Below are 20616 nucleotides of genomic sequence, written 5' to 3'. Positions count from 1 at the left end.
TTCAGCAACAACAATTCATCTCTGAGTCAAGGATATGCCTGTTTATAGTGTTTCCCCACTGCTTCTAGCTAGCATACTAGAGCAAGTAGCAATTTGGTAACACTCATCATTATAAAATAAGTAACCCATGAGTATCTATCTCATCCAGTAGTTTACAGAATAAACTGCCCCCAAGGTGAAAAGCAAGCATGGAAGGTTGGAATCTAGAAATGCATTTTGGATACTCTGCAATTCAGGTGTGAATCAAAGAAATTCTCCATGAGCATCACTGCGATTTATTGAAATCCTAGCCAAAGCAACGGGAACCTACCAGAGCAGTAGCTGGACTCGAACAATATTCCATTATGGCAGGCCATTACCTTCTGACAAGCTTAGCAACGGGAACAAGGCATCAAACTTATGCTCTCATTTTGTGCCCAATACATCTACATTGATCTCTCAATTTACGTGCCTTACACCTGTTCTCTATGTGCCTTAACACGCTGACTTCATGAAGTAGGTATATATATTTATTTTTTAAACATCTCAATTCTGCAGGAAAGCAATGAGTTCCACGTTCTTGGAATCTTTTGCATAAAGTAGTTTTCTGGATTTGTTCTGTTTACCTGATTAGATCAAATTCGAACAGTAAACATCAGAAAGAGGAATTGCTCCCCATCAACCCTGTCAATTGCTTTAATTATTTTGAACACCAAATTGGCTCACTTCTCAAACTCCTTGCCTCTTGGGAATATAACTCATATTGACCCATTGTCTCATCGTAGCTCAGTCCCTTCACCCTAAGAAAGAAAGCAAGAATACAAGAAATAGGAACAGAAGCAGGCCATTTGCCCCCTCATGCCTACTCCGTCATTCAATAAGATTATGGCTGATTTTATTGTGGCCTCAACTCCACTTTTCTGCCTGTACCTTAACCCTTTGACTTCCTTTGTTAGGAATTTTTAGTTCATCATTAATATTAATATTTTAGAGGTAATTTTTAGTTCTCAAAGGATTATTGATGTAAATATAAGGTAACTAAAATGCTAGGCTTTAGAGACTGCCAGAACACCCAACAAAAATGGCAGTTCAGAAGATTACATATGTTTGTTTAATAGGGTCAGAATAGAAGACAAAACCAGAATTACCTGGAAAAACTCAGCAGGTCTGGCAGCATCGGCGGAGAAGAAAAGAATCGACGTCTTGAGTCCTCATGACCCTTCAACAGAACTGAGTAAAAATAGGAGAAGGGTGAAATATAAGCTGGTTTAAGGTTGTGGGGGGAGAGAAGTTGGAGGGGGGGTGGTTGTAGAACAAGCAAGCAGTGATAAGATGTCCTATCACTGCTTGCTTGTCCCTACAACCCCCCCTCCCACCCCCCCAACTTCTCTCCCCCCACTTTAAACCAGCTTATATTTCACCCTTCTCCTATTTTTACTCAGTTCTGTTGAAGGGTCGTGAGGACTCGAAACGTCGACTCTTTTCTTCTCCGCCGATGCTGCCAGACCTGCTGAGTTTTTCCAGGTAATTCTGTTTTTGTTTTGGATTTCCAGCATCCGCAGTAGTTTTTTGTTTTTATGTCAGAATAGAAGAGATGGAGCCATGAAACAGCAAGTGTGCTTACTAAGATGGAGAACTGGAGATGTAATTTCTACACTGCTTACAAAGAAGTACAGTCCAGAGAGATATTTTGTTTTGGGAGTCAAGTTAGTTTAAAAGCAGTGAACCCTGAAAGGCTATGTCATCATGGAAATGGATGGAGCTTAAGGTGGTTCTCCAGTTTCAACTTATCTGTGTTTGCTGGGAGAGGTGGGTTGGTTGCAGTTTGGACCTTGTGTAGTTTGCAGCTCACAGGGAAGCCCTGGGAGCTGTTCAGTGCAATTAGGGCTCAAGAGGGACCTTAGAAGCCATTTGTAGCTTGGGGCAGCCGGGAGACTGGAGTTTGGAGAAATCCAGAGGCAATGCCAGCTTAGCAAAGCCAGCGGTCTGCGAAAGAGCTGGAATTGTGCCGGTAATTAGAGGCGGGAGTGCAGCTTTGTGAATCCCATAAATTGCAGTCTCAGGAGAAGAGTTTAAAATATCGGGAGGTGAGCATAAGTCACAGCAGCTTTTGCAGGAATTCAGAGGTTAGATCTTCAAAAACGAAGAGTTGAAATCCCTCGTGAGGGAGATAGAGTTTTAATGAGATTTTGTGACTCAGTGGTCACTGACATCTGGGTGGGTTGTTGAGAAATCCATGGGATGTGTCTTGGCTGCACCTGCCATTTAACATGCAGTGTGGTGTGTTCGACCACAATTTGCCTGTTAATTCATATTTACCTCATGTTAATTCTGAATGTTAGAGCATAAGATAGATATTGCAGATTGCTTCACTTTCCTGACATTTATTTTGTTTATTTAAAACTATGGAATCTTGTGGTTTTATTCTCCTAGTGGGTGATGTGACTTCAAACTTTGTCTACTTTAAGCAAAAGATTACTGGTCCCTAACCAGATCGTAACACCTTGTAGATCAACTAACATGACCTTGAATATATTCAATGCCCTAGCCTCCACCCCTTTCCAGAGTAGAGAATTTCAAAGATTAACGACCCACTGGGAAAAGAAACTCTTCCTCATAAGATCATGAAGAATAGGAGCACAGTAGGCCCTGCAGCCCATCAAGCCTGCTCCTCTATTTAATAAGATCAAGTGGCCTTAACTCCACTTTCCTGCCTGCCCCTCAACTCCCTTGCATATCAAAAATCTGTCTAACGCAGCCTGAATATATTCAATGGCCCAGCCTGCACTGCTCTCTGTGGAAGAGAATCCAAAAGCCAACCCTCAGAAGAAATCCCTCCTTATCTGTCTTAAATGGAAGACCCCTTATTTTAAAACTGTGCCCCAAGTTCTAGATTCCCCAAGTGGAAACATCCTCCCGGCATCTAACGTGTCAAAGGTTTTAATAAGATCTCTCATTCTTCTAACCTTCGAGTATAAGCCCAACCTACTCAATCTTTCATTTTAAGACAACCCCTTCATCCCAGGAATTAGCTGAGTGAATCTTCTCTGAAATGTTTCCAATGCAAGAATAGCCCTCCTTAAGGAGGCCAAAACTGTCCGCAGTACTCCACGAGCGGTCTCTCAAATGCCCTGTACAGCTGTAGTAAGACTGCCTATCCATCCCCCATATAATTAAGGCCAACATTCTATTTGCCTTCCTAATTATTTTCTGTACCTGCATGTTAACTTCTTGTGATTCATGTACAAGGACATCCAGATCCCTCTGCTGTGTCTCTCCACTTAAATGTTCTACTTTTCTATTCTTCCTTTATAACGACTATCATATCATACTAATTTATTTCTATTTGTGCCAACAATTCATCAATCTTGTTACAAATGCTGTGTGCAGATAACGAGCCTAATTCTGTCTTTTTACCATTTTTCCCTTCTCTGACCTTATTTTCTGCTGCACTATGCTCTGTCCCTTCCTGGCACACTCTGGTTATCATTACCCAGATCCCTACCCTGCACTAGGGCCTTGTCCTTTCTTTAACATTCCAATTTCCTCTCACGGTCTTAAATCAATGAGCCTCATTCTGAAACCATGCCTAGTTCTAGGCTCCCCCAGGAGGGGAAACATCCTTCCAGCAACTACTCCGTCAAGCCCCTCAGAATCCATTTAATTATGATCACCTCTCATTCTTCTAAATGCCAATAAGTATAGGCCCAACCTTTCCCCATAAGACAAACCTGCACCCAGGAAATCAACCCAATGAACCTTCTCTGAACTGTCTCCAATGCAAATATATCCTTCTTGAACAGGGGGAGCAAATGTATGCAGTACTTTAGGTGTGGTCTCAAACCTGTACAGTTGTAGCAAGCCTCCCTTATACTCCACCCCACCTTTCAATAAAGGCTTACGTTCCATTTGTCTTCGTAATTACTTGCTGTACTTATACGCCGCCTTTTGTGATTCATGTATAAGGATACCCAGGTCCCTCTGTACCACAGAATTCTGCAGTCTCTCTCCATTTTAATAATATTTGGCTTTTCTATTCTTCCTACCAAAGTAGGTTTCCCACATTATACTCCATCTGCCAAATTAATGCCCATTCACTTAATTGTATTCCTTTGTGTCTCCCTCACAACTTGCTTTTGCATCTATATATCAGCAGCAAATTTGGATACAACACACTGGCCCTTCATTCAGGTCATTAATATAGATTGCAAATAATTGAGACCCCAGTGCTGATCCCCATTGCATCCCACTAGTTAGTTTGTCAACCTGAAAATAATCCATTTATCCTGACTCTGTTTTCTGTTAGTTAGCCAATCCTCTATGTGTGCTAATATATTACCCCCAACATCATGAACTCTTAGTTATGCTGTAACCTTTATGTGGCTCCTCATCAAATGCCTTTCAGAAATCCAAATACACTACATCTACTGGTTCCCCATTATCCACCCTGCTAGTTATATCCAAAAATAACTCCAATAAATTTGTTAAACACAATTTCCCTTTCATAAAAACGATGTTGGCTCTGCTTGATACTCTGATTTTCTAAATGTCCTACTACTACTTCCTTAATAATGCATTCCAGCAATTTCCCATGACAGATGTTAGGCCAATTGGCCTATAGTTTCCTGTCTACCTCCTTCCTTAAATAGGGCAGTTACATTTGTGGTTTTCCAATCTGTTGGGACCTTTGTAGAATCTAGGGATTTTTTGCAGATTACAACCAAAGCATCTACTATCTCTGCAGCCACTTCTTCAATTGCCCTTGGATGCAAGCCATTAGGTCCAAGGGATATGTCAGCCTTCATTCCATTCATTTTCACTTTTTTTTTCTAGTGAGTGATTCTTTTATGTTCCTTCCTCCATTTTGCTCCCAGCTTTTCTACTATTCTTGGGGTGATTATCGTGTCTCACCCTGAATGAAGATACAAAACACCTGTTCAAAGTCTGCCTTTTCCTTGTTTTCCATTATTAGTTCTCCAGTCTTATCTGCTAAGAAACCAATATTTGCTTTAGCTACTCTCTTACTTTTTTTTTACATTCTTTAGAAGTTTTCACTGTCTTATTATATTTCTTGCTAGGTTACTCTCATATTCTAATTTTTCCATTATTTGTTTACTCATCCTTTGCTGGTTTCTAAAATTTTCCTAGTCTTCTGTAAGATTATGAGGTTACTAGCCAGAATGCTAATTATTAAAATCTAACTTTCTTAATAGACACTGACATCTAACTTTATTAAGAACTTGTCTTGGTAGTATATTAAATGAGAAAAATTAGAAACAGGGCGCAGTAGAGAAAAGGTGCCAAGGTAGTGAGACCATGGGAAAATTATATCATGTTTTATATAAAAAAGGAGCTTACTTGCAGCAAAAAGACAAGATCTTGAGGCTGTGGGAATTGCCTGTGCATGTAAAAACACAGGATTGGGACGTCTAGGCCCCTCTAGGTGATAAGACCTTGGAGTCATGAGATAAGAGACAGTCAAACAAAAATAGGAATTAAAACATATGTAATGACGTGCACTCACATGAAAGGTACCTGGTTGGTCAAGGGCAGGGATGCTCAAACATGAGGCTGAAGGTGATTGGGGTGAGGGAGGGGTTAATTTCATAAGAGCCAGAATAAAGGAGACCCTGACTGCCTCGGTGCAAAGGAGAAATCTAGAAAATAAAAACAAACAAGAGACTGGGGGACAGAGGGAAAGGAAACAGAAAAGCCCAAAAAGCCAAAAGCTGCAGGAGAAGTCATCATGTACTCCTTGTCCAGTTATAAAACAGGAAGTATATAACCCACATTAGACTATAAATCACTGCCTATTTATTGCTATAGTTTACTTGAAAACCTAATAAACTTGTTTCGACTTTCCCTCATTAAAGTAGCCTCACATCTGAACTTTTTGCCAATCCATTCCCATAGCAAGTTCAGAACTCTCAAAAAAATTAACAGGTCGTGAACACTTTTTGGGAGAAAATCAAAGTCAAGATAGAGAGTTCGGTCAGTATGCATCTCAGCAGGGAAACCTTTGGGGAGTGTGGAGTCCCACCAATGACAAAAGCACTTACACAGGAATAGATTAAACTATGTTATCCAAGAATGTTAAATGGGCCTTTGAGTAGAAAATTGAATTTATCCAAGGTAGGATAAGCCCAAAATAGTTAAAAATTAAGAGGGTGAGACACCTCCTTGTTTAAGCTCTCACTTTTGTGCTCACAGAGATGAAATTATTAACATGATATATCAGGAGATAGAGTGACTGAACCAGCAGGTCTGAGATTTGGAACTGTGCAAAAGCTGTACAATGCTTTGCTGCAGGAGCAGCATGTCTCTAACCCAAATGCTAGCGTAGTCAGGATTGAAGCTCAAGAAGCTAGAAACCAGTTGTAACATCAGGAGAAGAATAAATGTTTAAAAAAGTGTTTGTAAACCAAAACAAGCTGTTGAAAGTACAGTTCTAAAGGTGAAAAATAAACTTCGGAGCTGAAACCATCATTTATGCTGACAGCAAATGCTTTCAGCTAGAAACCAGTTGTAACATCAGGAGAAGAATAAATGTTTAAAAAAATGTTTGTAAACCAAAACAAGCTGTTGAAAGTACAGTTCTAAAGGTGAAAAATAAACTTCGGAGCTGAAACCATCATTTATGCTGACAGCAAATGCTTTCAGCTTCTATGCCAAGAAAAACTTAAGATTGTGCAGGAGGGAAACCGGTTAGGATGAAAAGTAGTAAGTTAAAAGCCCACAGCAATAGTTAAAACTGCTGAGAGAAAGAAATAGCTGTCAGATTTTGTTTTGAAGGAAAAAAAACTTAGAATTTGAAACCATCACTGAAGCGGATAACCAGCTTTCAGTCAAGAGAAATTAGACATGAAAATTTTAGTGAAATTTAAAGCGAAATGAAAGTAAGTCTTTTTTTGTTTGAAGTCTTTGAAATGTGTGTATGATTGATTTTGATTGTAGTGCTGTCCATCTTCTGTGTATGGAGCTAAAAGACATTAACCCTTTGTTGTCTGGCCTTTGGTGTTGAAAGCATAAGCTTGTTACTTGTTCTATCTGCGCACATGTATATTTTGTGGGAAACTTGTCTTGTTCTGGTTGTAAACTAACTGAAGCTGTGTTCTCCTTGGGCTCGGGAATAGGATTGTAACACCTTTTTTTGCACTTTGAATTCATAACCCACTACAGGAATTAATATTTTTAAGTTGCATGAAAGTACAAGTGTGATTGCTGAGTCTGTTTATTTCAATTTAAGATTGTGCATTGAGAATTCGAAAATCGAAGAACTGAATTATATTTTAAATTAAAGTTGCTGGTTTGTGTGTTGTTATTCTTCAAAATTTATTTTTGCAACCGTGGAAAAGAAACATTTTGTCTTGTAAGAGATGTCATAACCAGTAGGTCATAGCTCCGAATTACTTATGGACCTATTGAACTTTTAAGTAAAACATGTGTTTTACTTAAAAGATATATAAACAAGAGCTGACTGAGACTGTAAGGTAACTACTTGCTGGAAAATTCTTATGTGGATTACTTAACCAACTAGTTCAGAAAGGGCGGAATGTTGCACCTAAAAGGTGTGACACGGCCTACTTCAGATAGAGGCACTTCAAAGGAAAAAAGACAATGCAAATTGAACGGTATCTCCACAACCACAGGAGATGAATGGGACAATGATTACCATCTCCGCCAAAACCACCTGCTATGATTTATATCCCAGACTGTGGACATGATGTGAGTTGAAAGAAGAGCAGTTTCTGGGTGAAAAACATGTTTGTTTTCTTTCCTTCCAGGAATACACAAGAAAAGGGGTTAAAAGTCATCTGCAATCCTAGTTGTGCGTGATAGTCTTGTGTTCTGTTCTGGTGTGTGTGCTGTGAAGGTTACAGCTGAATAACCCAACTGGCAACGCTGCGCTTGCAGATAAAAAAAAGTATCTCTCTCTGATTGCTGGAAGCAAGACACAAGTCAGCAAAGCCACAAGCAAAAAGGAAACAAGACCACTCCTTCAGCTACCCTGCAGAACCAAGAATCTCCAAACCCACTGCTCAACTGCCAGTCAGCGCTACCAGAATCACCCCAACTAAACAGCCGCAGCATTTTACCATCTACTCCTCATGGACAAGCCAAAGGGCTGATTCATATATCTTATTAAACTTTTATTTTTGGACTCAATTTCTTATTTCTAATCTGTGTGTGTGTGTGTTGCACTTTTATTATTTTTTCTCGTGTTTAGTGGCTAATAAACTCACTCTGACTCAAGACAGCCCGGTTAAAATGGCTCCTTCTAAACATAAATACATTTGGGCTGGGAAAAGGTATCCATGAGGGACAGGATCCTTTTTAAATTAACCTTGTTGCGACCAACCGAGAGGGTTGAATAAAGACGGGAGCCAGCTCATCCCTCCTCAGGGGTACCTCGTTCAGTATCATAACAAAGGGGGGAATCTCATTTGGGAATTTAACAAATTGGGTGGTGGTGGAGGGTAAGATCTCACCTGGGGACCAGGCATGACAAATACAAGCTTCATCCTTGAAGCTTTGCAAATGTTTGGTAGAAATCCATTTTGAATTCAAAACATTTCGCTTTAAATTGACTACAGTTTATAAAAACTGCAATTGATACCCAGTGTAAATTAAAGTTCTGTTATCTTACTGATCTTTTTCATGAGGTTAAGTAGCAAAGATCAGAACTTAAATTGTTTCTCAGGTGGAAAAGGGAGGATAAACAAAGCTGATATGGGAAAGATTCTGTCCCTTTTCTACAGTTAGGCTGTAAGGTTGAAGTGTTGTCGCTTTAAGAAGCTGGTGCCCCTCTAACTCTCTTTGGTTTAAAATTGTTAAAGGTTTAATTTAACTGTGAAAGTGAACTTTTTCTTTAGTTTTATTTGTCTATCTATAGCTTTATTGTAGTTATATGAAAAGGCTCTTGAACACGCGAGAGTGACGGAATTAATCTTTTCTTCTTATGCTATGTGCTATTATGTTTGGTGTTTAGTTAATAAGTGTTGGTTTGAATTAAATTGGGGGTAATAAAGTTAAACAACCTGTTAAATTGTGAAAAATAGAATTTCATTTGTGCCACGGTGACATTCTAGTTATTATGTCAAAATATGTGGGGGACTTTCATCGTGGATAATAAAGCTCACATGTTGTGGCAGTTTTGAATCTTAAATGATCAATGATATGTATTGGAATTTGAGATAGTTGAATTGATTCTGGTTGTTTAATCATCCTGGCTGTACCAAAAAATTGGGTGAGAAACATCTCTCAAAAATACTAAAAGTTTGAAACATTGGAGTTTAATTTAAAATGCTGTCTTCCCCGATGAAAATGTTACAATGATTTTTGTTGATTTAAATTCCCAAGGATAAAATCTGTGCAAAATCGAATTAAAGATACCAAAAAAATTGAAAAAAAAGTTTAAAATGACCACTGACCCTTATTCTGCTATTAACACCTTCTGCTATCTTACCTTCATGCCACCATCAGCACTTTTGTTACTCTTTCACCACTACCATTAACACTCCCTTTGTCTTGTGTCCATGACATCTTTGTCAATCTCTCCTTAGCTGTCACCTATCCCTGACCTTCTATCTTGCTCCACCCCCTCAGACAGTATAAAATTCATCTAATCCGATTTCTGCTTCTCTTTAGCACTGAAGAAGTTATATGGACTCAAAACGTTAACTCTGTTTCTCTCTCCACAGGTGCTGCCAGACCTGCTGAGTTTTATCAACATTTTCTGTTTTTATTTTAGTTTAAAATGGAGCTTGGTTCCTTTGCTCCTCCTCGAAAAACAAACAGATATTAACCCTAAGATAAAAGCAAAAAACTGCGGATGCTGGAAATCCGAAACAAAAACAAAAAATACCTGGAAAAACTCAGCAGGTCTGACAGCATCTGCGGAGAGGAATACAGTTAACATTTCGAGTCCGTATGACTCTTCACCAGAACTAAGGAAAAATAGAAAAGAGATGAAATGTAAGCTGGTTTAAGGGGGGGATGGGACAGGTAGAGCTGGATGGAGGGCCAGTGATAGGTGGAGATTGCCAAAAGATGTCATAGACAAAAGGACAAAGGGGAAGATGTGAACCCTTTCTACTGACAGCTTTTTTAAAATTCACGTTCATTTATATGTTGGGCATTATTAAATTTTAATTTCTCAACTGACAGATACATTTGGACAAAATAACCCATTGGGGCTCCTAACTAGAGCCAAAATGAATTTTAGTTGTTTTTTGTTTAAAAAACAGGTAACGATGCTTTCCAGGGCCACGAGTAACATGAGATACTACAGCAAGAGATTTAGGAGTTTTAAGAATTGAAGAACTTCTCTACAGACATCAAATGTCACAGTATAGTCATGATGTGAACTAAGGCTTTGCCTTTCAAAGACTTGGCTTGAACCATTCAGGTCACTTGCTACCCTTGTTATCTTTTGAGGCAAAGTACTCGAGATGTGAATGTTACCTCTAAACATTGCAACCACTTCTGCCTCAAATGTAAAAACACTATCTAAAACCACCAAGCCAGGGCTTAATTGTTTCTGAAATTGATAAAATAAAGGTATGAGTTGCTAATCCAAGCACTCAAAAGGGAAATTTATCTGAAGTTTAAGGGGATAAGCAAATTTTACAATAAACAATTCTGAAACGGCTCTTGTGCATATATTTGGTGCACATTGAGATCCGACAAGAAGCGGTACTGCAATGTCCAATTGAGCTCTATCGGTGGTATTAATCAAGGGAGAATGCTGTTTATGATGCCTCAAGAATTCCCTGCTTTTCCAATTAATCTTTGACCTGAACTACTGGAACAGACAGGCAGTGCCTCAGTTTAACAACTCATCTGAAGGACAGTACATTCAGAAATGCAGCATCCTCTCCATCCTGTCATATCAACTTAGTATTAAACTCCTGACATGGTGCTCAAACTCATAGCCTCTCAATCTTCACAGTGAGTTCTACCAACTGAGCAAGACTGAACAAAAGGTTAAGAAAAGCACCAAACTAAATACTTTGCATGGTAGTAATAGTACTATAGTACTACTAAATCTCAGTAGCAATCCTGACAAATTATATTTTGCTAGGAAACCACCAAAGGGCTGCTGGATGCTCACCATTTTCCTCCAGGTCATCTTCATCATCACCGTCATTGTCCTCCATCTCCTCCTCTTCCTCTTCCACATCCTCCGACTCCACATCTGGATCACTCCCTGAGATAGACTCGTCCTCCATGGCCCAGAGCAGCAGACACTGTGCATTACAAACTCATTGTCCCCCCTCTGTGGACCTGTGACGACAAGGGCAGCATAAAGAACTAAATATTAACATGTGTCAGGTCAGATAAAACAATTAGAGCAAATATCAACAGTGTATGAAGATCCAATGAGATGTCTCATAAAACAAAGGCTATTCATGTGTAGGTGGAAATGCAGAAGTTGATAAAATTGAGAAAAAATGCAGAGTCTCCCTCTACCAGTTGCATTATTTTACTATTGCTGTGTAACATTATCTTCATTGACAAAACCATTGCAGAAAATGAGGTAACTATAACCCAGCAGCAAACTATAAACATCCGCAGTCTTTAAACTTTCAGTAAATTTTGGGTTCAGGCCTTGGGGGAATGAATACCAGCTCCATCTTTTCTTCAAGATGCAGACAAGAAATACTCCAAAACTGTAAACACAAAATACATTAACTTCACTTAGCCCATGTTGAGAATAATCTGGAAGCATTCATCCTGACAAGAGGACTGCAAGCCTAGAATCTGAGGGCTTTGGATGACTTATATAAAACGAAAACCCAGGAGTACACTGCAATCTGATTGAAAGTTTGTCCATGGAACAATGGCTACCTGGGACTAAGTTGAAAGCCACATTTTAGAAGCTGGAATAGATACATAGATTCATTGGTGGGGGTGGGGGGGTGCAGACAGTTAAGGTTTCTGATTCTATTTGCAATTTAATCAAAAGGGCAGGGATGGTTTATGTAGAATGGATACTTTGAGGTAATCAGAGGTTGAAATCAGCAGATTCCAGATGATACAATTCAACTGCATGATCAAAGCTTAAATTTCTTCAAGGAGAAAATATATTAATTTCCTATGCTGTGATACACGGTGATTTTGAAAAACACTTCATCTATTAAACCAGTTAACCATGGCTACAAGATCATTGGCTTAGTTGCCTATCAATATCAAAGACCCAAGAAATCACACTGTCAATTTTCAAAAGAGGGTTCACATAATCCTGTTTATCATTACTTTTGAAATAGCAGAACCACCAATGCTTCAAGGTAAAGGAGGAATAAAGCTAGTAGCCAGAGCTCAGCGCTTTAACCTTCTTACAGCTACAAATGATTCATCAATCTGCACAAAATTTGACACTTAATCCCACCTGACAACTGCAATCTGCTGCATAACATTACATCTCTCTGATTATTATAGGGCTGCTGCCGATGTGAGTTATGATTCTGCCAGCAAAACAAAGAAAAGGTATTGATGCTGGTCAACAAACCAAGAGCCCGTTCAGGAAGAGTGATCCAGGCAGCCTCTGAGGGTATAAGCATCTTCACTAGTAAAAGTGACATTTCTGTATGAAATATGGTTCAAATGGCAGTTTTGAAATATAAAAAGGGTTCAAAAATGTGCAACATATGTACATCAGTAGCTGTTTAAATGGAAAGGCATCTAAAATCTACGAATCTCATAAATTTTCTTCACAAACATAATCCCTCAGTCTCAGAGTTAACATTTAGCTCTTTTCTACTTCCATTTCTAACCTCAGACTGATCACTCACTTATCTACTTGCATATCTGATCCTAAGCAACTCCAATCAGATGAACAAAATCATTGGAATACAACAGATTTATTCATAGTGTATTCAAACTATATGTTTAAAATTGGTGCAAAGCAGTTTTGGCTGCGCCAATGCTAAACTTGCAGAGTAAACTTGTCAAGGCCTAACCTGATTATGAACAGAAGCAGATTGAGGTGCCCTCCTCTGAGCAGTCTCAAGTTGATCTCTGACTCAGGCTGCATTACACTATGACTGTGGTATTAATGTAAATCGCTTTATATGAACATTACAATGTGAATGCACTGTTAAACTGCATGATGGTTGCCTGGGAATACTATAGAGCAGGGTAAAAGGAGTTGAATCCTGCATCTAACACGCGTAGTAACCCCACGAAGTAGCACTTCAAAAGGCAGTGTGGGGAGGGTTTTACTCTGCATCTAATTAATGCTACACCCGATCAAGGGGTTCGACAGAGCAATGCATTTAATCTGTTACACGCCTGCCCTACAATTGCTTATTTTTGACACTGAGTGCCAAAAGTTAAAGATCTTCCAATTACTGACAGTGAGACTCACAAAAACTAAAACTGGAATCCGAAGCTAAAGCCTGGTTTAAAAGAAATCAACAGAACTCGGTTGCTAGAAGAATCAGGGAGAAACAATGCTGAATCAATTAAAATTTCCAAGACTGAACTTGACAAATTTTCATTAGATAAGATTATCATTGGAATTAAGGAGCAAATGTGGGCAAATGGGCTTATGATGATCAGCCATGATATAGAGTGATGGAACAGGTTTGAGGGGCTGAATGGCCTACTCCTATTCCTATGCTTCTAATAGAGATAAATTATCACAAGTTCAAATCATATGCTTCAACTGCAGCATTCTTGTTAAAAAGCATGTAACATGACAACAGCCATCAGCATGGAAAGCATCTCACTGAAGTCAGAATAAAACTAGCTGTGCAAACTTCAGTCTGTAAAATAGTTTCAAACATAGGAATGGAGTAGGTTCAACCCCTCACTGTTAGATCATGGTTGAGCTGTACCTCAACTCCATTTATTTGCTTTTGCTCCATAACCCTTGGTGCCCTTAAACAATAAAAATCTATTGATTTCAGTCCTGAAAGCTCCAATTGTCCTCCAGCATCTACAGTCTTCTGAGCGACTGCAAATGAGCATTTCAAGTTGCACTGTCCAGAAAAAACAATGAGCGGCTTCTGTATAAATAATCTCCAAAATAAGTGACAGCAATTGTAGCTCTTCAATTAGAAGGTCTGCTTTCATTAGAATGGATGATTTTTAAAAATTTATTCATGGGATGTGGACATCCCTGGCTAGGCCAGCATTTATTACCCATCCCTAATTGCTCTTGAGAAGGTGGCAGGGAGCTGCCTTCTTGAACTGCTACAGTCCCTGTGGTGTAGGTACACCCACACTGCTGTCAGAGAGGGAGTTTCAGAATTTTGACCCAGCGACAGTGAAGGAACGGCGATATATTTCCAAGTCAGGGTGGAGAGTGGTTTGGAGTGGAACTTGCAGGTGGTGGTATTCCCGTGTGTCTGCTGCCCTTGTCCTTTCAGATGATAGTGGTCATGGGTATGGAAGGTGCTGTCTTGGCGGGTCCCGGCAGTCCATTTTGTAGATAGTGCACACTGCCGCCACAGTGCGTCGGTGGTGGAGGGAGTGAACGTTTGTGGAAGGGGTGCCAATCAAGTGGGCTGTTTTGTCCTGGATGGTGTCAACCTTCTTGAGTGTAGTTGGATCTGCACCCATCGAGACCAGTGGAAAGTATTCCATCACAACGCTGACTTGTGACTTGTAGGCGGTGCGCAGGCTTTGGGGAGTCACGAGGTGAGTTACTCACTGCAGGAGTCCTACCCTCTGACCTGCTCTTATAGCTACAGTATTTAAGTGGCTAGTCCAGTTCAGTTGCTGGTCAACGGTAACCCACAGGGTGTTGACAGTGGGTGATTCAGCAATGGTAATGCCATGGAAGGTCATGGGGCAATGGTTAGATTCTCTCTTGTTGGAGATGGTCATTGCCGGGCACTAGTATGACGTGAATGTTACGTACCACTTGTCAGCCCAAGTCTAGATATTGTTCAGGTCTTGCTGCTTTGGACATGGATTGCTTCAGTATCTGAGTCGTCATGAATGGTGCTGAACATTGTGCAATCATCAGTGAACATCCCCACTTCTGACCTTATGATGAAGGAAGGTCATTGATGAAGCCGCTGAAGATGGTTGGGCTTAGGACACTACTCCTGCAGTGATGTCATAGAACTGAGATGATTGGCCTTCAACAACCACAACCATCTTTCTTTGTGCTAGGTATGACTCCAATAGTGGAGAATTTTCCCCTGATTACCATTGACTCCAGTTTTCCTAGGGTTCCTTGATGCCACACTCAGTCAAATGCTGCCTTAATGTCAAGAACAGTCACTCTCACCTCACCTCTGGAGTTCAGCTCTTTTGCCCATGTTTGAAACAAGACTAAGAGGTCAGGAGCCGAGTGACCATGGCGGAACCCAAACTGAACATTAGTGAGATTATTGCTAAGTAAGTGCCGCTTGATAGCACTGTTGATGACTCCTTCCATCACTTTACTGATGATAGAGAGTAGACTGGTGGGGCAGTAATTGGCCGGATTAGATTTGTCCTTTGTGTACAGGACATACGTGGGCAACTTTCCACATTGCCAGATAGATGCCAGTGTTGTAATTGTACAGGAGCAACTTAGCTAGGGGTGCAGCAAGTTCTGGAGCACAAGTCTTCAGTACTATTGCCAGAATATTGTCAGGTCCTGTAGCCTTTGCAGTATCCAGTGCCTTCAGCCGTTCCTTGATATCGCGTGGAGTGAATTGAATTGGCTGAAGGCTGGCATCTGTGATGCTGGGGACCTCTGGAATTAAGAGGAAATTTGACAGAAGTGTTTTAAATTGAGGGGTCTTGATGTAAATAAGGAAGACCCATTATCACAGGTCGATGATTTGGTAACCAGAAGGTATAAATTTATCGCCAAAGGAAAAAAGAAAAGACTCTGAGATTTTTTGTTAGTCCATGGATTTTGCCAACAGAAAAAGCAGTCGAAGCAAAATTAATAGTAGCTTTCAGAAGGGGCATGGATAAATGTTTGAAAAAGAAAAATGTAAGTTTGGGGAAAGGGTAAGGGAATGAATGGAACTGCGTAATGAGTTCTTTGAGAACTGCTACAAGCACAATGGGCATCTCATTGTGCATTGTAAAATTTTATGAACCTAAGATATTAAAACTTCTGTTGAATAATCAGCCAATTTCTTTCCAAATAAGTGACTGCATTTCCGAAGTAATTATGATTTTAAGATGTTCTGAGGATAAGATGCTGCATCCTTTCTTCTCCATTCCTCGGTATCCAACAGCAACTTGCGTTAAAAAGTGGAATGAATACAACAAGGAGGGCAGCCAAATCAGAGTGTGATACATAATGCACAGAATAAATTCAAGGGACATTATTGATAATAGAAGTGAAGTTTGAACAGTTTATCAATATCATAACAATCTGACGTAATTATGGCTTGAAATGCAATCCAGCCTGTGCTAATGTTTGTTACATATAATTAGGGTATCTGCTGAGACAGTGTTCACCATGAGGTGCAGCATGCAATGTTTTGTTACATTGATCAGCTCTGCCTAGAGGAAACGCTTCCACCCAGTTTCTTTTCTTACTCCACTACTTCAGGAGGATCTCTCTCTCTTCCTCTCTTCTTCCCACCTCAAGGGTCTCTTGCACTCTCCCAATACCCCGTCAATGAGGTCTGCCCCTCCTTCAGTTATGAAAATAGATCGGAGAAGTTGGGACTGTTTTCCTTGGAGACGACGGAAGAGATTTGATAGAAGTATTCAAAATCATGTGGGGTCTGGACAGAGTAGATAGGGAGAAACTGTTCCCAATCTTAAAAGGGTCAAGAACGAGAGGGCACAGATTTAAAGTTATGGCAAAAAAAGCAAAAGCAACATGAAAAACTTGTTCACACAGCAAGTGGTTAGGATCTGGAATGCACAGCCTGAGTGAGAGATGCAGGCATAGTCAATAGAGGCATTAAAAAGGGATTAAGTTATCTGAAAGTGAAGAATTTGCAGGGTTATGGGGAGAAGGCACAGAAAGAGCACTAGGTGAATTGCTCATTTGGAGAGCCAGTGCAGATACAATGGGCTGAAAGGCCTCCTCCTGCGCTGTAACAATGCTGTGATTCCACCCGCCAACCCCTACAGCACTTGCTTCCATGCATGGGTCTCCCTCTTTCTTGCCTCATTTTTAACTATGACAGGAAACAGAGTAGTGAATGGCTGTTTTTCAGACTGGAGAAAGGTACATGACAGGGTTCCTCTTGGGTCAGTTGTGGATCACTGCTTTTCTTGATACATATTGATGACCTGGATATAGAAGGCACATGAGGGATCTGGAAAAGAGTAAATTGGGAGAACCTTTTCCATAGATGAAAGGGTCGAGAACCAGAGATCAACCAGTTTTAAGGTGATTGACAAAAGAAGCAACAGTGACATGAAGAAAAGCTTTTTTTTTAAACACGCAGCGTATGGTTAGAATCTAGAATGTACTGCCTCAGAGTTGTGGAGGCAGATTCAATCAGATGTCAAAAAGAAATTTGATAAGTACCTGAAGAGGAAAAAAAACTGCAGGGCTGCAGAGAAAAGACATGGGAGAGGGGCAAACAGAGTTGCTCTTACAGGGAGCTTGCATAGACGTGGGCTGAATGATCACTTTCTGGGCTGTAACCATTCTATAATTCTAAATAAATAAAATTGGTTTGGTTCTAAGTAGCACGTTCCTTTGTGCATATTTTGGATCCCCCTAGTGTCTGATGCAACCCCTTCCCCCAAGAGAATTGGTGGCTTTTAACTCAGATACTGACCTCTTTGCCTAAGCATTTTGTTTAGACCCGGTCAAGATGAAGTATTTTGAAACAGTGAATAGGGGTAGTCTATATCTGCTGGTTAGGGAGTCAGTGAGATGAGAGTTATCAAGTTAAAATTGTCACTATAGGAATAGAGAGAGATAACAGGAGAAATTCCTTTATGCACTGATTGTTGAAGTTTGCCACAGGGAGGGAGTTGAGGCACAGGCTATTGCATCTTGAAAGCAAAGAGTAAATAAATATTTATAGCAGAGGAAGCTGCAGGGTGAGAGAGTAGGGTAGAGGGATTACTATTGGATTCATCTAGCAAGGAGTCAGCATGGGCACGATGGGCTGGTTGGCCTGCTGCAAGTTCCAATGGTCAGGCTGGGATCCCAAAGTGAGAGAGGGGAATGCAGCTACAGTTCAGAATGTTGAGGTCGCAGTCATATATCATTTTGTACTGAGGGCAGGCTGGAAGTTACTTGATGCTTGTAATGCTTTCCTGACTTTTCTGAGCAAAGTATGATTTTTTTTTAAGGAGTATGCAGTGAGATGGACTTGGAATTCCCAAAGTGGCTCTATGCCACAGGGAATTTTGTTGATGGAATATGATTGGTCACCTTAGTAATAGAGTGTGATGAATGACAGTACAGAGCTGATTCTGGGACATGATTGGTTGGGTGGACTCCACAGTATTAGATTCACAATTGTTATGAACAATGTATAATTTTAAATTGTATATGTGTGTGTGTGTGTGTGTGTGTATGTATATATTATACATATATATATATAGTATGTATGTATGTATGTATGTAGGTTTGTATGTATGTTTGTGTTAAGAAAGGTAAAAATGATTTCAGTTTAATTTAGGTTTTGTTTATGAACCTTGGTGCCTGGGTAGACTTGTGACTGAAAGGTCAGGTCTTTGGGTTTGTTTGTATATATACATTTTTAATGAGGTTTTACAACCCCTGGAGTTAAAGAGATGGGTTAAAAGGCATTGAAAGTTCAGTGTTTCTGGAAACAAAATGTAGAAAAGCTTTACTGTTGCTTAGCAACAGTGATCCAGGGACACAGACAGAGAAAAGTCAGGAGTTGAGAAAGAGATGTTCAGGTTGTGTCTCAGAGGGAGGACAGGGATTTTTAAGCTCCCTAAGAAAAAACGGCAAGGCTAGTTGGGCAGTATTTAACTGAATAATCAGCTATGGGGCTCAGTAAAGTGATCAGTTTAGCAGAGGTGCTACTAGAAGATTGAGTTAAGGGAACTCATTTGCTTGCTGTGCAGTTGGAGAAAGTGTGTTTAGAGTATGGTTTTTGGGTGTTTCGGGGAGATACACAAGTTGGTGAGAAGCATCAAGTGAATGTTCAGGAATTCACCAGAAGAAAACCATTTGCAACTAAGCCAGTCCCAAGTGAGAAGTTTTTGTGTCAAGCTAGTGGTAAATCTACACTGGTTTATGTATCTGCAAAGATATTGCTGGGATAAAGGAATAGTGGGAATTTGAATCATCGTCTGTGTTTATGTTGAGATCTTTCCAGCCTTTTTGTCTGGCGTAATATAGTTCACTTTTCTGGTTTAATAAATACTTTATTCTTTGCATTAAAAATTCATCAGCAGACTCCTGCAAATTTATTCAATAAACTTTCCTCCACAGTTTCTAAAAAAAAAGTTAGGATCTACCAACCCAGGTTTCACTCTGGGATCTGATTTGTCCAGTTTTAAAAGCTGCCGGTGTTGTAACACAATGCTCTGTTACAGGCCAGTAACATCTTAGTTGAAGGTCTGTTCCGTGATGAATTAGCTGATCTCAGCTAGGATTTTACAACTGGCTTCCGTGTCCCTGAGCTATAGAGAAAAATAAACAGCCAATGTGGCTACTGGGCACTGACAGAATCAGATGTGATGTCTCCACAGTTGAATAATCAGCCAACGCTCACTGTGAAGGTCACATGAAGCAACTTGGATGAGATACCAGAAAACAGCTGACACCCATGAAACCTTGCCCTATTATGACTCCCTTCGGCATTGTGGTGTGAGATATAAAAATTAATTTATGCACCCTGTACAAAGACCAAACTATTAACTCTTCCATTAGTTTAAACACCTGTACAGCCACAGGTTTTCCTCTACTGATATTCAAAATGTAAAGCATTGCAGACTTGCAGGAATGAACATATCTGCAAAGATTTAAGCGAGAAGCAGCAGGTTTAAATAGGCTAAGGCCAAATGGGATTTGATCCAAGAAAATTCACAGCTTGATGCCTGAACGGAGGCTCCGAACAATGATAAAACACTTCCATGAAGAACAAAGCAGAAGACAACTCACCGTAGTTTGCTCTGGCACACTAAGGACAAGCACTCTTTCACAGCCATATTTCCTTTCTCAGTGACTGTCTCCGTCCCCGACTCACCCCACGTGGATTTCAACTGAAATTCCATCCCTCTTGTTTTGAACCCACCCAGGATTACAGGTATCTCTGGGACATAAAACGTTTCTCGGACTGCTGTTCCCGTCGCATTCTGAGATCCACACTCCAGTGCCATGCGCCGCCATATGAACACACTCGACCTCTCCCTCCAGCAGCACCGCCGCACCCTTCTTCAAAGCTGCGCGTGCCCTCAGTTTCATTTTATTCTTCGCCTCATCCGACGCCTCAACAAGAAACTTTTTCTCTTTCTCTCAAATGCTAAGGAACGCAAGCTCCAACGACTCATCGACGCCAACACCCATTTGGGACCCTCCACCTCTGCTTGTCCCTCCGTCCCCACCCCATCTTCCAATCCCAGCCCCAGCCGCATACCTTGAGTGTCCTGCCATCCATTCTTAATTAGCACTTTTCTTAGATAATATCACCACCTTCAACACCTCTTTGATCCTTTTGTCTGTGACATCTTTTGATTATCTGCTCCTATCACTGCTTGCTTGTCCCTACAACCACCCCACCC

At 40.4% G+C, this 20616-nt stretch overlaps 1 protein-coding gene across 1 annotated transcript in view; it reads right to left on the bottom strand.

Annotated features, from left to right (window-relative positions):
* The window catches only part of rad54l2 (RAD54 like 2), an 86714-nt gene extending 67344 nt beyond the window's left edge, over positions 1-19370 (bottom strand). Inside the window, exons 1-2 of the mRNA XM_078543827.1 lie at positions 19351-19370; positions 11093-11265 (exon numbers count right to left, since the gene is read on the bottom strand). Of these exons, the coding sequence (XP_078399953.1) occupies positions 11093-11210 (118 nt within the window). The 5' untranslated portion in view covers positions 11211-11265; positions 19351-19370. The remainder of the gene's footprint in view (positions 1-11092; positions 11266-19350) is intronic.
* Between the last annotated feature and the right edge of the window lie 1246 nt (positions 19371-20616).

This window comes from Cetorhinus maximus, chromosome 6 (assembly GCF_964194155.1).
Source record: "Cetorhinus maximus chromosome 6, sCetMax3.hap1.1, whole genome shotgun sequence".
NCBI classification, from domain to species: domain Eukaryota; kingdom Metazoa; phylum Chordata; class Chondrichthyes; order Lamniformes; family Cetorhinidae; genus Cetorhinus; species Cetorhinus maximus.
The sequence above is the reverse complement of the archived record's forward strand: the minus strand, read 5'-3'. Positions and strand labels throughout refer to the sequence as shown.